Source organism: Cordyceps javanica, chromosome 2 (assembly GCF_051103115.1).
Source record: "Cordyceps javanica chromosome 2, complete sequence".
Classification (NCBI taxonomy): Eukaryota; Fungi; Ascomycota; class Sordariomycetes; order Hypocreales; family Cordycipitaceae; genus Cordyceps; species Cordyceps javanica.
Window position 1 is genome coordinate 2416658 of NC_139296.1, and position 12839 is coordinate 2429496.

Below are 12839 nucleotides of genomic sequence, written 5' to 3' on the forward strand. Positions count from 1 at the left end.
ATCAAAGGCAAAGTCAAAATCTCATCGTCATGGAGCTTTGGTACCAAAGTTAGAACAAGAATGGAAATTTGTCTTTTTGCACCAGCAGAATTCGAAAAGAAAACAGATTCAACGCCTCTCACCCCATTCTCGTCAACCCTGGTGCCCTGATGAGCCGGCTTGTCTGCCAATCTGCCAGTCAGTGCCACACCGTGGGGCCTCGCCTGTCGGTGCCACTGGATGGATCATGGCAGGCAACAGGCAGGCCCTCCCTCCTCCCCTGTTCCCCTCCTCTGCCCGTTATGATCTAGGTAGTTGGCATTATTAGTACTTACAAAGTATGGATACGTGGCTTATTATTACTTTTATCTTAATAATGCCTCCTCGAGAATACCGACGCTAACCTTTATTTCTCACATCCTGGCCAACACCACACCGGGTTCTCGAAGCAAATAAAGCATGCAAGCGTGACTCCGTGATCCCTGTTTGCATAATTCTTTTCTTCTTCTTTCTTTCTCTCGACGCAATATTGCCGACGTGTACAAGTCTTTCGTGCCTCATACCCAAGTACCTACTTACTGCTCACCTAATCTACTAGGTACCTAAGCAGCTAAGTAAGTAATCTGTTCCTACTAGTAGGTTGACTTGTAGGAACCCAGTACTCTGTACCGAGTACCTTAGCAGCCCGCTCAACATCTCCATCTCACCAGCATCCACCACAGTCTATCCGTCCATGATCCAAAAGCCCCACCACACACACACACACATCATCACATCACCATAACACCCTGCTACAACGATCCTCACTCGTCGCCAAGTAATCTGTACGGAGTACAGTAAGACGAATGGAGACCCTTTGCCTGTCTACTTCACTTCCTAGCTCATGTTTTATTCCTTTTTGTTTCTGATCCTTAATTTTGTTTTCTTTATCTCCCTCCCTTTCCCCCGCCCAACATGTATCATCGTTTGTCCCACACAGGCAACAGGGTAAGTACCTACTAAGTTATGCATCAAAATCTGCGTACCTCCTTGCCTCCTCGTCTCCCTACCTCCCTACTTAAGGTAAAGCATCCAACGGCGTAAGAAAACCCCTCCAATCAAGTACTGCCAAGCTTACCCTGGGGCCTTGGTGCGTCAGCCAGCAGGAAAGTACTTAGTACTACGTGCAGGTACCTACCCAGCTCCCGCAACTCCCGCAACTCCCCAGCTTACCCAGTACAGCCCACCACCATCAACCATGATCCTTGATGTACCTGCAGCGGAGAACCACATGGACATAAGTAGATATTAGCTGATGTTAACTTTTTTTTTCAATCAGCTTCTCTCGCTGCATTCGCTATCGAGGCTTGGCCAACGCCACATTGCCAAACCCTACGCCTTACCGTTCATTCCCAAGCCAACATCAACCGCCAGACGGGCTACTCTCTCCTGTCTACGAATTGTTCAGGATGGCATCGGCAATCTTCTCCGCAAACATGTCTGTGCATCAAATGTCAGCTCAAGGTGACAGAAAGAGGAGGACCAAAGAAAAAAGGAGAAAAGCTGTAGGCACGTACATGTCATCGACATGTATCCAGGCGGCAACAACGCAAACGCACTCGCATCGCCAACCCGCAACCCCCGGACGCCACGCACCCTCCCCCGCGTGTCAAGCACGGCCGTCGCGCAATCGTCGGCGCCCATCCTGTTGGTGCAGCCCGCGTGGTACGACAGACTCATGTTGTCCCTGAGCCACGCCTTGATCTGCACCCGCGTCCGCACGTCGGGTCCAGGCTGCCAAGCCTCCTCGACAAATGGTGCTGTTCAGTGCAATCTCTCGGATACGCAAGAACGCCGCCAACGCCATCTCCGCGTCCCGCCCGTCGCCTAACCAGCTGGGATTTATGACGGGGGCGTCAAACATGTCGCCGCTCCGGATCGTCATGTTGCCCCGCGCTGCTGTCGAGTACAGCGTCGACCCCAGCAGCAGGTAGTTGTCGTCGGGCCCGATACCCGCCGGCACTGCCGAGCTCTCCAGTCCCAGAAAGTTTATATCTGGCCAGTCGGTTGGGAAGCTGTCCAGAAGCTTCCGCGTCGCCCTGCCTCAATATGCTGCGACGGAGGCCCGGCGTAAACTTTTCGTATCCTTTCACCCGTCGGTTAGCCTCACCGTTTTCCGGCCCGTCTTTGCCCGCGCCTAGGCTTCCAGATGCAAGGAAGCAGGTGTCCGGCTTGAAAAGGCGGGTCAGAGACTCACCGACTGCTTGGCATACGCCAATCGACGACAAGATTTCAGATTGCCTCGTCAGATAGTCACTAGTGGCCTTGGCGAGCACTTTCGGGTTTGCGCAACCAGTTCAGAGTTTGTCTTCACATTGACCTGGAATATATGCGACTGGAATGCTTGACCCTGCTCTCTGCGTTAGTATCCTGCAAGCCTTGTGCATTTGCATCATCTCACGCGAGTTGTGTACCCATTGGTTTTGACCCACGCCAGGGACGTCGGCGACAACCTTGATGCCATGCTGAGTGAGTGTCCCAGCAGAGCCAACTCCAGACACTATGAGAAGCTGGAGTGAAAACCACTGTTGCATCCTAGCGTTAGAGCTACGGGTATCATCCCCCTTTTCGCCTCTTTTTGATTAAACATACAATAACAGGCAGTACGTACCACGCCAGCCGCCACAATAACTTCCTTCCGGGCTCAAAGGGTTCATTGTGAATCCTGCATCCTAGAATTGCTTTGCACCACGACACCAGTGGCTCTTTTGTTGCGATCAAATAGGATACGCTTCTCTATCGTGTTGGGATAAATCCTGAGCCTTGCGCTCCTGGTTCCGGCTTGCAGGAGCGACGTCTCCGACGAGCTCCGCGTGCCGTCCTGGGGTCCACGTTGGAGATGATGGGCGTCTTAACCGATGAGCTTACCGTTGTTGAATCCGGGCATGTGCTTCAGGCCCTTTTGCGCCATGGCCTTGCCAATGCCCATCATGGACTCGCCGACGTAGTTGCCAAAACGACACGTGCAGAGGGCCGCCAGCAACATTAATGCTGCCCCGTTGTAACTGAGGTTGAACCTGTGATCAATTTTGATGTAGTCGGTAGGGTGGAACTTGCAGCTCTTCTTATAAAAGGAGTACCCATTCTCCCAAGACCAAAGGTCATCCTTGACCATCTCGGCCCAACGGTCGTGAGCACTCGCATTCGCTCTCGAGTAGCCGCCGTAGTTGGCAGCGGAGCTGATGAATGGCGATTAGCATGATGCGTACCTGGTCATGAGCACCCTGTGTGTGCCACAAGACTCACCCGCCGCCAAACGTCATGACCTGCGTATAACCAATTCTGCGTTCATCGTATCCCTATAAATCGCCCAGTGACGTCAGCATGTGTTGAGGCAAGTTTCCTCTGCGGGAGCTCGGTCAGCGCTCACAGCGATGGGTTCCCTTCTGGATCTGCACGGCCATCACGGAGCCCAGGGTCCCCACGTTGGTCGGGTTCGCGGCCGCCCAGTTGTACCCGGGAGCCTGCGTCGTGTTGCTGCTCGCAATCTCGTAAAACGTGCCCGCCGCGACGAGGCTGACGGTGTAGTTGGCCGTGTCGAGGGTCAGCAATAAGACTAACCAGTGTGTCGGTCCTGGGCGTCACCTTCCAAAGACATGATTTTCTACACTATACGTCCGAAAAGTGGTCATAGCATGGCATGTGGCTGTCAAGGTGGTACTCGCAAGCCCATGCAACGAAGACTATCTTGGTCAAGCTGCCCGGGTGGCTTGGCCCAGACTGGAAGGTATACGAGCCCGCAGGCTGCTCGGGCGAGTTTCTTCTTATTTCTCTCTGACCTCATCCCACAGGGACCCTCTCCATAGCTAAGCCGGCCACCTTCCAGTTCCATCAATGAGGGGGAGTCCGTCTCGCCCTCGAATGCTTACTCCGACACCTCAATATCTAGGACTCAACTCCCTCTTTCAGCCTTTTTGAGGGAGCAGAAAAAAAAAAAAAAGAACTCGGCCCAGCAGAAGCAATGACCCATACCAACACCACCCGTGCTCTCCTTTGCCTCTTGGGTCTGCTGGGGACCGTCCGGCTCTGGGGCCGCAGCGTCGTCGACGGCACGCTTGCCAGCATCCTGTCCGCCGTCATGCGCGGACGGGACCCCTACCGGCTCCCGGGCACCGACATCCCTCTCCGAGAGTCCTTCACCGACGTGGGCTCCGGTGGACTACCTGCTCCGGCTGCTTGTTGTCTTCTTCTGGGAAGTCGCGGACGGTTCCCACCCAGCCTCCTCGGCGATTGCGATCTACTTTCTGGGGCAGCTGCTCCCTATCCTGCTCCTCTTTGACCTGAGAATGGCCATCGCAACGCGGATTGGTTCCGGCTACCTCATGTTTGTCCCCCCCCCCCTCTCGACTCATCCGCGCCCGCCGCCTCCCTCCATTCTTGTGTGACTTACACGGGCACCCTCACAGCTCGACGGCATGGCTGATGATGTTTGCAGCTGACGGGCATCGGCTGCGCTGCACCTGCCTGGGCGCTCTGGCATCTCTCAGGCTCTGATGATGATCCTGGCAACGGACCCGCGACGTCCCGTCTCCAGAGAGCCTCTTGACTGTCCTCGCACGGACCATTCTTCGTGTTGTTTGCCCTCTGCGTCAGGTATCTCGGTAGCGCACTTCTCGTGGGGCTCCCATCCCCAGAAGTCCTGTCTTACAATCAAACGCAAGTGGCGCTCGTTTTGTGGAACGTATTCCCGATACCCTCGCTCGTCCTCCTCGTCGGACTTCGTGCTGCCCGCGGCTTGTTTCCCCCTCCATGTTGGGCCGCGTCTCGTCGCGCCGGCGGAAGTCAGGCACCACGGACAAGAATGCTACCATTGCTGCCAGGGAGCAGCACAGTCACGTAGTCGCCTTTAGTTTGGCCTATACTGTAGTCTTCGTCGTTGGATTCTTTTCGCACGCCGCTGTTGTTGGCGTTGCTCTGTCGACTAAGCTTTTCCCCGCCCCGTTCAAACCGGAGTACCTGTTGAACCTCAGTCTCTCGGCGATACTCTTGCCGCCACTAGCAGTGATCACTGTTGAGACAGTTGGTGATGGCACGGGGAGCTTTATGTTATGGGATCAAGTGCTTGGATATCTTACAATGACCTATATTTCCCTCTTCAGCCTCTCTACTGTGCAGCAGAAGCAGCCTCAACACGTCTAAGCTGGACCGTGATACTTCCGGTAACGCTTTTATCTTCCGTAGTTTTGGGACCTGGAAGCACTTACCTCATCATCAGTTGGGCCAAGGATATAGTACTTTTTGGGAATGGAGTTTTGGCTAGAACCAGCTTTGCCCACGTGCATTTTGTCTTGCTAGTCAAATGTTCACTATTGACTCTCATTACTCAAGTGATGTCCCAAAAAAAAACCATGACAATACTGCGCACAACTTAGTATTGGAATTCTTGTCCAACAAGCTTCTCAGTCAACTTCCACAATCTTTCAGCCTCGATAGAACTAGTGGCCCATGGCTTGACTGTTTCTACGCAAGGATCGGCAATGCGTGAGTTTTCGAGATAGCCGCCGTTGTGATCTGCAATCTTGTGTCAGAGCATTGAATCAAACTTGTTGTAATTTCTTCATTGTCTAGAAAGACGAACCATTTAAGTTTGGGGCGAAGGCGGCATATACGTGGGTCGCGGCGCCCTGGTCGGCCGTCTTCCACTTGAAGTCGGCCCAACCCTCCTTGTTTCCTAGGGCTCGGTCGGCGTCCCCTGCAATACATTGTTAGCGATATGCTGGACATTGTTTCCTTACTTTCGCTCTTGGGGTCGTGTGGGAGCAACACAGGGCGGGATGAGCTTACGTAGACTGTCAAACTCCTCAACATGGTTGCCGAGATTAGTGTTGATTACACCTGGGTGGAGGCTGTATGATTGCAGGCCACGGCTCCCGAGTTTCGATGCCAGAGCGATGGAGAAAAGCATGTTGGCAGTTTTGGATTGTCCGTAAGCAACCCACTTGTTGTATGTTTTGCCGTTCTGATAGGATAACATTAGTAAGTGGATTGATATGCGCTGGCCAAGGTGCCCTTACATCAAAGTTGTAGTCATCCCAGCGAATGTGGCTGAGACGGTGGCCATCGCTGCTAACGTTGACAATGCGTGGCAAGCTTGAGGCTAGAATCTTGTTCATGATCAAATTGGTGAAGAGGAAGGGGCCGAGGTGGTTGGTCGCAAACTGGCTCTCGACGCCGTCGGGGGACAGCTGGTACTCGACGGCCATGATGCCAGCATTGTTGACGAGCACATCGATGGCGGGTACGTCGTCCCAGGACAAGATCGTCTTGGCCGCCTTTTTGACAGAATCAGACCGGTCGAGCGCAAGCTCGAGGCTCTTGGTTTTGACGCCAGGGCTGGCCGCTTCGATGTCCTTGGCCGTTTGCTCGAGCTTGGCCGGGTTGCGCGCAGCTAGAATCAGCAAAGCAGGTTGACCCTGTGCGATAGCCTGGACGAACGTGGCGCCGAGTCCCTTGGGAGAGACGCCCGTGGTAAGCACCACCTTTCCCTTGATGTGTTCAGCTAAATCGCTGGTGAGGCCACTGGCCGTTGCAGTGGCGTCGTACGTTTTTGACATGTTTTGCTTTTCCGTCGTCTTGACTCTTTGGGAGTGTGAGGTTGTCAATGGAAAGAGGAGCAGTAGGCTCAGGCAATATTCAAGAAGAATTCAACAAGCTTGTCCGCCAGCACGGTCCCGTGATAAAGTGCTTGTCTTGGTTGCGGTCTTTATTGTTCAGCCAGGTGCAAGTTCATCTGATGATGGAACCCGGATTTAACCCCCGACCCCGGGAAGAGCAGTTGACAAACCCGCTATTATATGTTAGCCTGATCGCTAATCTATGGGGCATGGCGTAAGTACAAACGGGCCGTAAAAACGCATGGCCTATATGCCTGTCAACCGTGTGCCGCAACATCTCACGCGGTTCCTGTGCGGCCGGAATTCTTGTCGTGGTTAGGGGGCCTGCATTGATCTGCAATGTCTCACTGAGCATGGTGCTGTCAACTTTGAACTGACTGTCATGGAGCTGCGCCAAGCCAATAACAGCCATGTGCGACTGGGATCCTTACTTCTCCGATCTACGGCCCGCGGTGTTGAAAAACACAAAGAGTCACCAGGTCTCAAAAGTATACAAGCATCTTCAGCTTTGGGGGACACGACAGCCTGAACCTGAGCCCGAGCCCGAGTCCGAAGCATGCTTTCAGCTGACAAGGAAATATGTCAACGTTGACGTCTATGGATGGGACAACAGTGAAGGAACAACGGAGGATCCGGCTTGGAAACTCCACAACCTCCGCCGCGACGACGGACTTAAGCACGGCGGCCTTGTCTTCTAGTCCATAACGGCGGCGGCGATAACCAGCGACCGCCTGGTCCCCACCCCCAATCCATTCTCGCCGACAAGGATTTGCCCGGTGCTGACAAACGTGCTGTTCTCCAACGCCTTCGGAGATGGATATGCAACCAGAATCCGGTGCTGCCCGGCTGGAAGAGGCGGGCGGTGGTCAGAGTAATCTTCATGCTTTGGCCAGCCGAGACTATGGGCTTTACTCACTGGCAAACCCGAAGGGCACGGTGACGGCGTCAAGCTCCATGTTGAAAATTTTCTGAACCTCTGGGGCTAGACGGATAAGCCCCTGGTAGCGAAAGTCGATTGAACGGCCCTGCTCAGCTCTGTTTTGCAGCAGTCAGCAGTCAGCAGTCAGTATGCGACGTTGGATGTATTTGCATGCCCAGCCGAACTGCGGGGGTTAACAATTCTTCTCGCTCAACTGGTAATCTACTTGGCGATGCCTCGAAGATTGATCCGAGCGTGGGCGCCGTCGGCGTCGAAGGAGAGCCAGTCGGCTCCAAAATTCACTCTTGCCTTGAAAGCGGGCTCGAATCCAGACACGGATTCAATGGTGCCAGTCAGAGTTGCCCATGGCAAGAAGTTACAGAGCAAAGAGGGAAACCTATGTCATTGAGATCGCCAATATCGACCTTCGTGATGTTCGCGGGCTGGAGGGTAGCGAATCCAGAAAGGGACTGAGCCATGATGGTAATCGCTTACAGGTATTATGGGTTATCTGGGGCTCTTGACCTGTACTTCTCCCATGTATATCTATTTGCTCGTCTGCATCTCGCAACGCCCCAGAAATTCACTCATGCATCACTCGGGCACATAATCTGGACAGGTTCCCGAGTCCAGTACTCTTTTACAGGGTCACGACCAGCGTGTATGTGCATCTGCGCTTTCATAAGACGTGCTTTTCGAGCAACAGATGCTATGGGAAGCTCTGATGTGCTGTGTTAGACTATGTTTGGAGGTGTAGCTAGTATCAGCAAAAAAAGCCTCATGGTGCCGAAGTAGTTGGGACGCACATTCCCCGTGAGACTTGCAGATGGCTCACTCCATTTCGTACTACTTCATTGAAATTCAGCAATGATGAATAAATACCAAATACCAGCGGCAACCACTACCACTGCCAAGCTCAGTCCGGATGCCATTCCCCGGAATGGACCATTCGCCTCCTTAGGAGCGGAACTTTTCCACTCCCCTACCCCGTAGAGGAATCCATCTGCAGAGATATATTCTAATTTTGGTGCGTCTCGTGAAATTATACTCACAAACTGAGCCAAAGCCTTATCTGGGAGGGTAGGCAGAGCCCATTCGCCAAGTAATTTGGTCATGGCCGAATGCCAGGCTTGAATACGAGTGATGATGCGTGAGAGCTGAAACCCTTCCAGATCCTTGTGCGCTGCTCGGTCCGATGATTGCGAAAGCAGCCGTTCAGTGCGGCCCGGCTCGGTTTACCGATACCAGACATCGGTCCGCTACCCGCAGCAATAGTCCGAACGAGATGGTTGCACAACGCAGCGACGGACTCAATCGCGATGCTGCCGCCGAGGTCACTACTCTTCCAGGTCTGAGCCGCGGGTCGATAGAGCTGCTTTAAATTCTGATGACACGCATTAAAGAGATAAGACAATATATAGATATTAGAGTCTGTAACTCTTATAGGCGTCTATGCTCCTCTATAAGGCGACCGTGCGTGGTATAGGCCATTAGCTGATCTGGAGCGGGACGTGAAAAAGCTCAAGGCACAAACGAATACGTTCTTTGACGTATATCACGATATATTTTTTACCCTTTTCAGCAGAGGAAGGCGACTTTGGTAATTCTAAACTAGACTCAGCATAACGACGATGGTCAAAATATCTCCATAGCAGCCTAGACAGGAGTGATCTTTGGGGTGGTACAGTTTCTCAATGGAAAATTGACAACTTTAGCTATATCGTGCGATCCCAGATCAACTGGTGCGGATTATGACACCAAGGTTGGGTCCAACATCCCAAATGCGACGTATTTACAAACACATTCAACAGCAAAAGAAGATGCTTCAGTGATAGACAAAAAAAACAATAGCAAAAAATGTACAACACCCGGTGTTCGCTGGTCGTCAGCCGACCCAACTACTAATCTGGCGCTCAAGTGGTTATCGATCGGAGATCAGACGGGATCCAGATTTTTCACTCGGCTATGGTCGTACATACCTGTGAGTGGGCATTTTTACCTTATATCCTGTACAGTTGATGTAGGTGCGATTTAGACGGGCTATATTCGAGATAAGATCAGGAATTTACTGACCGCAACAGGGGCCTCTCCGAGGTCCGCGTAATTTGGTCAATATAGTAATGAGTAGTCCATCGGGGCCATGCCCGGATAGGAAGGTCTTGGAAAAGAGAGAAACTTGCATGGGAGACGTTTGGTTCGGTTTCGTATACTGCATATACGGTGAGTTCGGTGCATTGATGACCAAGTAAGGAGTACCCGAGTAGCTAAGGCAAAGAAAGGATGATTGAAACGAGAAGCCAGGACAGGTCTAAACAATGTCATGGCCACTTCACATCTCTTATTTAAACTATCCATGTTTTCGCCTAGCGAACAACTGCATGATGCTCATGCGCCACTGTGTGTCATGGACATTTACGTTGCGGCGCTCCGGCTAGTTTCTGGTCGTCGAGCGAGGTACTCATCCACGAAACCAGCGAAATCTGCAGGGGAATATGGGGTGAAAAAGTCCGACAGTGGGTTGGACTTTCGACGACTTTGCAACTTCATGTCTTTGAAGAGCACATCAATGTACTACTCATCCTTAATGTCAGCGGTCCAAGTGGTACGCCAGAACGAAAATTTGAGACCAACTGGGATAGAGACTCACAGGCAGAAAGTCGTATAATGAGTATGGAATCTTTTGACCTTGGCCAAGATAGCGTTTTCTAGTCCAAGCGTTCCAGAGTGAGACCTCTTTTGCCATCTCTTCGGGACTAGGCAGGGCAATCTCTCCTTCGAGGTAGAGAATCGCCCAAAGCGACTGAATTTCTGCGACAAGGGGCGTTTGGACTGTGTGGATTTGCCCAAGAATAGCAAGCGACCTGGTAGTGAGCGCATCTAGACCGATTGGTACTACGCGCCGGTAGAGGCGCCACTTGCATTGGTACTCTGAAGAAAGCGGCACCTCAAATGCCAGTGCAGGCGGTTTTGCGAGAAATGGCAGCTTTTTGTCGACTTCATCGTTAGCCGTAGCATCATATATGTCCCAGTCTATGCCGCTTTCATCGGTCACTGATCGTGAGTGCGGAAGGCCGATCTTGGACTTGTCATGTTGACTGAACATGCTAAAGTGATCACCCCATCCGGTACACATCACTATATAGTCCGTCGCCACAGCTTGTCCAGACTTAAGGAGCATACTCTTGTCTTTGACTTCAATGACCTCATCTCGAATGATTGAGATCCTGCCTTTGTGAAGAGTTTTCCAGAAATCGGGCGATGTAACAACGCCCAGGCCCGAATGCGACCAGAATATACTAATGTACCAGTCAGCACCTCGAGAAATTAAATGGCGAATCAATGCCAAATACGGCTACTTCATCTACGGGAACGTTTGGGACGTACGCTTGTCGTTCGATTCCTGGCTTGAGCCTTTGGATGTGGTCGCTGGAACTGTAGCCAGCGTGCTTCTGGCTCACGAAGTCCAGAAACTCCCACAACCGTCCGACGCACCAGCGTCCAAGAGATGTCCTATGAAACATCCAAGATAAGGTACCCTCGCAGTTGAGAATTGAGGGGCTGAGAAAGCTCGTGAGTCTCGTGGAGGCGAAGGAGATAGAGTTCACCAGGCCTAAGATCTTGAAAGGTATAATAGCGAGTGGCCCTGTTCCTTCTTCACGAATCAGCCAGTTTACCTTCTTTCCCATTTTCAGTAGCAAGTACACAGCGTCATTCGCTGACTTGCCAGCTCCTACTACAGTTACTGTCTGTACCGTCTCGTTTTGAAGTTCGAGAAACGATTCGCCAAGGTCGCGCGAGTGTATCAGAGGAATTCGATCCCCAGTTTGCCGTAGATCTGGCATGGATGGTATCGAAGTAACGCCGGATGCAACCATGAGCTTGTTGGTCTCAACAGTGTCCTTGGAATCTTTGAAACGGAGACGCCATCCCGTTGATGTCTTCGTAGCGTCAATGACGAAAGTATTGAACGCAATGCGCCGGAGGAGATCGTGTGTCTCCGCGTAAGTATGTAAGTAGCTGTGGAGCATTTCTCCCGTCACTCTGGGATCCTTTTTGTCGCCTCCGTAGGGAGCCATTGGGGTATCAGAGTAGTTGAACAACTTAATGATGCGTTAGAATCATCAAAGGTCGGAAGGAAGATCTTAAGTAGAATTACTGACCCCCAAGTTCACCTGGGCCACTAAATTCGGATAAAGCCTTTTCTTGCTCCAAACCCCCCCGACAGTCTCGTTTGAGTCGATGATGAGCAAACGAACTTCAGGTCGCAGGCGTAGGTACGTTCTTGCCGCTACAAGACCATACCAGCCTTCCCCTTGTCATTAGCTTTCAATCCTGTCCCTGATTCTCTCAGAGTGTACTTTTGCTCACCTGCGCCGATAATCGCGACGTCTATGCTTTGAACTGTTTCGTCCATCGATGCTTGGTCGAAAGCGACAGTAGATAAGAATTTGCCACGGTCTAGAAATCAAATATGTAATCAGCACTGTAGCGCGGTAGAAAATATTAGGAGGATTTATTCATTGACATTCAGTCGGTGCTGGTGCTCTTAAGCGGCTTGCGAGGACTACCCCTCCTTAGTTTTGCAGCAACGACATCGGAACTGGCAACAGGAGATGGACAGGGTAACATTGCGGTGCTCTTCTTCCTAATATCGGAGCAGTTTGCCGAGATTGGCCGCATGCATGATGCCACTGGATACAGGATCCCTGATTGACGGTGGCCGTACCCGACGTCGCGGCGGGTCTTACATAGTAACAAGCGAGTACAAATGCGCACCCAAGGCTCTTTCCGCAGCAGAAAAATGCCGGAAGATTGGTAATAATTGAAAAAGCATACTTTAAATGTGCAGCAGTGACTTCAATCACATCCTGTGCATCAATATTACAGGAGCGTAGAGTGCCTGTAGAGGACGAATACGTACGGTTGCTGTCACCCCTCACGCATGACCACCTCCAACCAGTATGCTTTCCCGATACCACAGTGCTACAGACACCGTCGCTCCCGGCCCAAAAATAATAGATCCAAGAAACAGGCAGACAATAAGTATGCGGGCCGAGACGCCTCTAGCGTTTCTGGGCCTAGGTGTAGTAAGGAGAAAATACACCCAAGACAAGCTGGATAGAGATATCACAATAAAGTCATACTGCAGAAATAGCCACGGCCCGTAAACAAAAACATCCCCACCAACACCTGCAGGGCCTCTGAATGGGAATGGTACGTACATGCGCACAAATCCTACCGAGTCTTTGTCCGCGCTCGTGATAACACGGATCATCACGTAAAGGTGT

At 51.9% G+C, this 12839-nt stretch overlaps 6 protein-coding genes across 6 annotated transcripts; 2 read left to right on the plus strand and 4 right to left on the minus strand.

The window, feature by feature from the left end:
- Nucleotides 1-1411: 1411 nt before the first annotated feature.
- Nucleotides 1412-1698, minus strand: V2A60_003222 (uncharacterized protein; the record flags this gene model as incomplete). Its single annotated transcript, XM_083254561.1, has 2 exons — nt 1412-1458; nt 1536-1698. 2 exons carry the CDS (start codon nt 1696-1698, stop codon nt 1412-1414), a joined length of 210 nt encoding a protein of 69 aa, XP_083110687.1.
- A 74-nt stretch (nt 1699-1772) lies between these two features.
- V2A60_003223 (uncharacterized protein) lies at nt 1773-2159 on the plus strand (the record flags this gene model as incomplete). The annotated part of the gene is made up of 2 exons (XM_083254562.1): nt 1773-1948; nt 2003-2159. The coding sequence occupies 2 exons, from the start codon at nt 1773-1775 to the stop codon at nt 2157-2159; spliced, it is 333 nt and encodes a 110-aa protein (XP_083110688.1).
- A 710-nt stretch (nt 2160-2869) lies between these two features.
- V2A60_003224 (uncharacterized protein) lies at nt 2870-4464 on the minus strand (the record flags this gene model as incomplete). Its single annotated transcript, XM_083254563.1, has 6 exons — nt 2870-3197; nt 3265-3317; nt 3426-3574; nt 3991-4177; nt 4233-4298; nt 4459-4464. The coding sequence occupies 6 exons, from the start codon at nt 4462-4464 to the stop codon at nt 2870-2872; spliced, it is 789 nt and encodes a 262-aa protein (XP_083110689.1).
- A 922-nt stretch (nt 4465-5386) lies between these two features.
- Nucleotides 5387-6572, minus strand: V2A60_003225 (uncharacterized protein; the record flags this gene model as incomplete). The annotated part of the gene is made up of 4 exons (XM_083254564.1): nt 5387-5529; nt 5597-5710; nt 5803-5977; nt 6033-6572. The coding sequence occupies 4 exons, from the start codon at nt 6570-6572 to the stop codon at nt 5387-5389; spliced, it is 972 nt and encodes a 323-aa protein (XP_083110690.1).
- Nucleotides 6573-7042: 470 nt separating this feature from the next.
- On the plus strand, nt 7043-7330 carry V2A60_003226 (uncharacterized protein; the record flags this gene model as incomplete). Its single annotated transcript, XM_083254565.1, has 1 exon — nt 7043-7330. One exon carries the CDS (start codon nt 7043-7045, stop codon nt 7328-7330), a length of 288 nt encoding a protein of 95 aa, XP_083110691.1.
- A 210-nt stretch (nt 7331-7540) lies between these two features.
- Nucleotides 7541-11627, minus strand: V2A60_003227 (uncharacterized protein; the record flags this gene model as incomplete). The annotated part of the gene is made up of 5 exons (XM_083254566.1): nt 7541-7667; nt 9968-10122; nt 10199-10847; nt 10936-11168; nt 11226-11627. 5 exons carry the CDS (start codon nt 11625-11627, stop codon nt 7541-7543), a joined length of 1566 nt encoding a protein of 521 aa, XP_083110692.1.
- Between the last annotated feature and the right edge of the window lie 1212 nt (nt 11628-12839).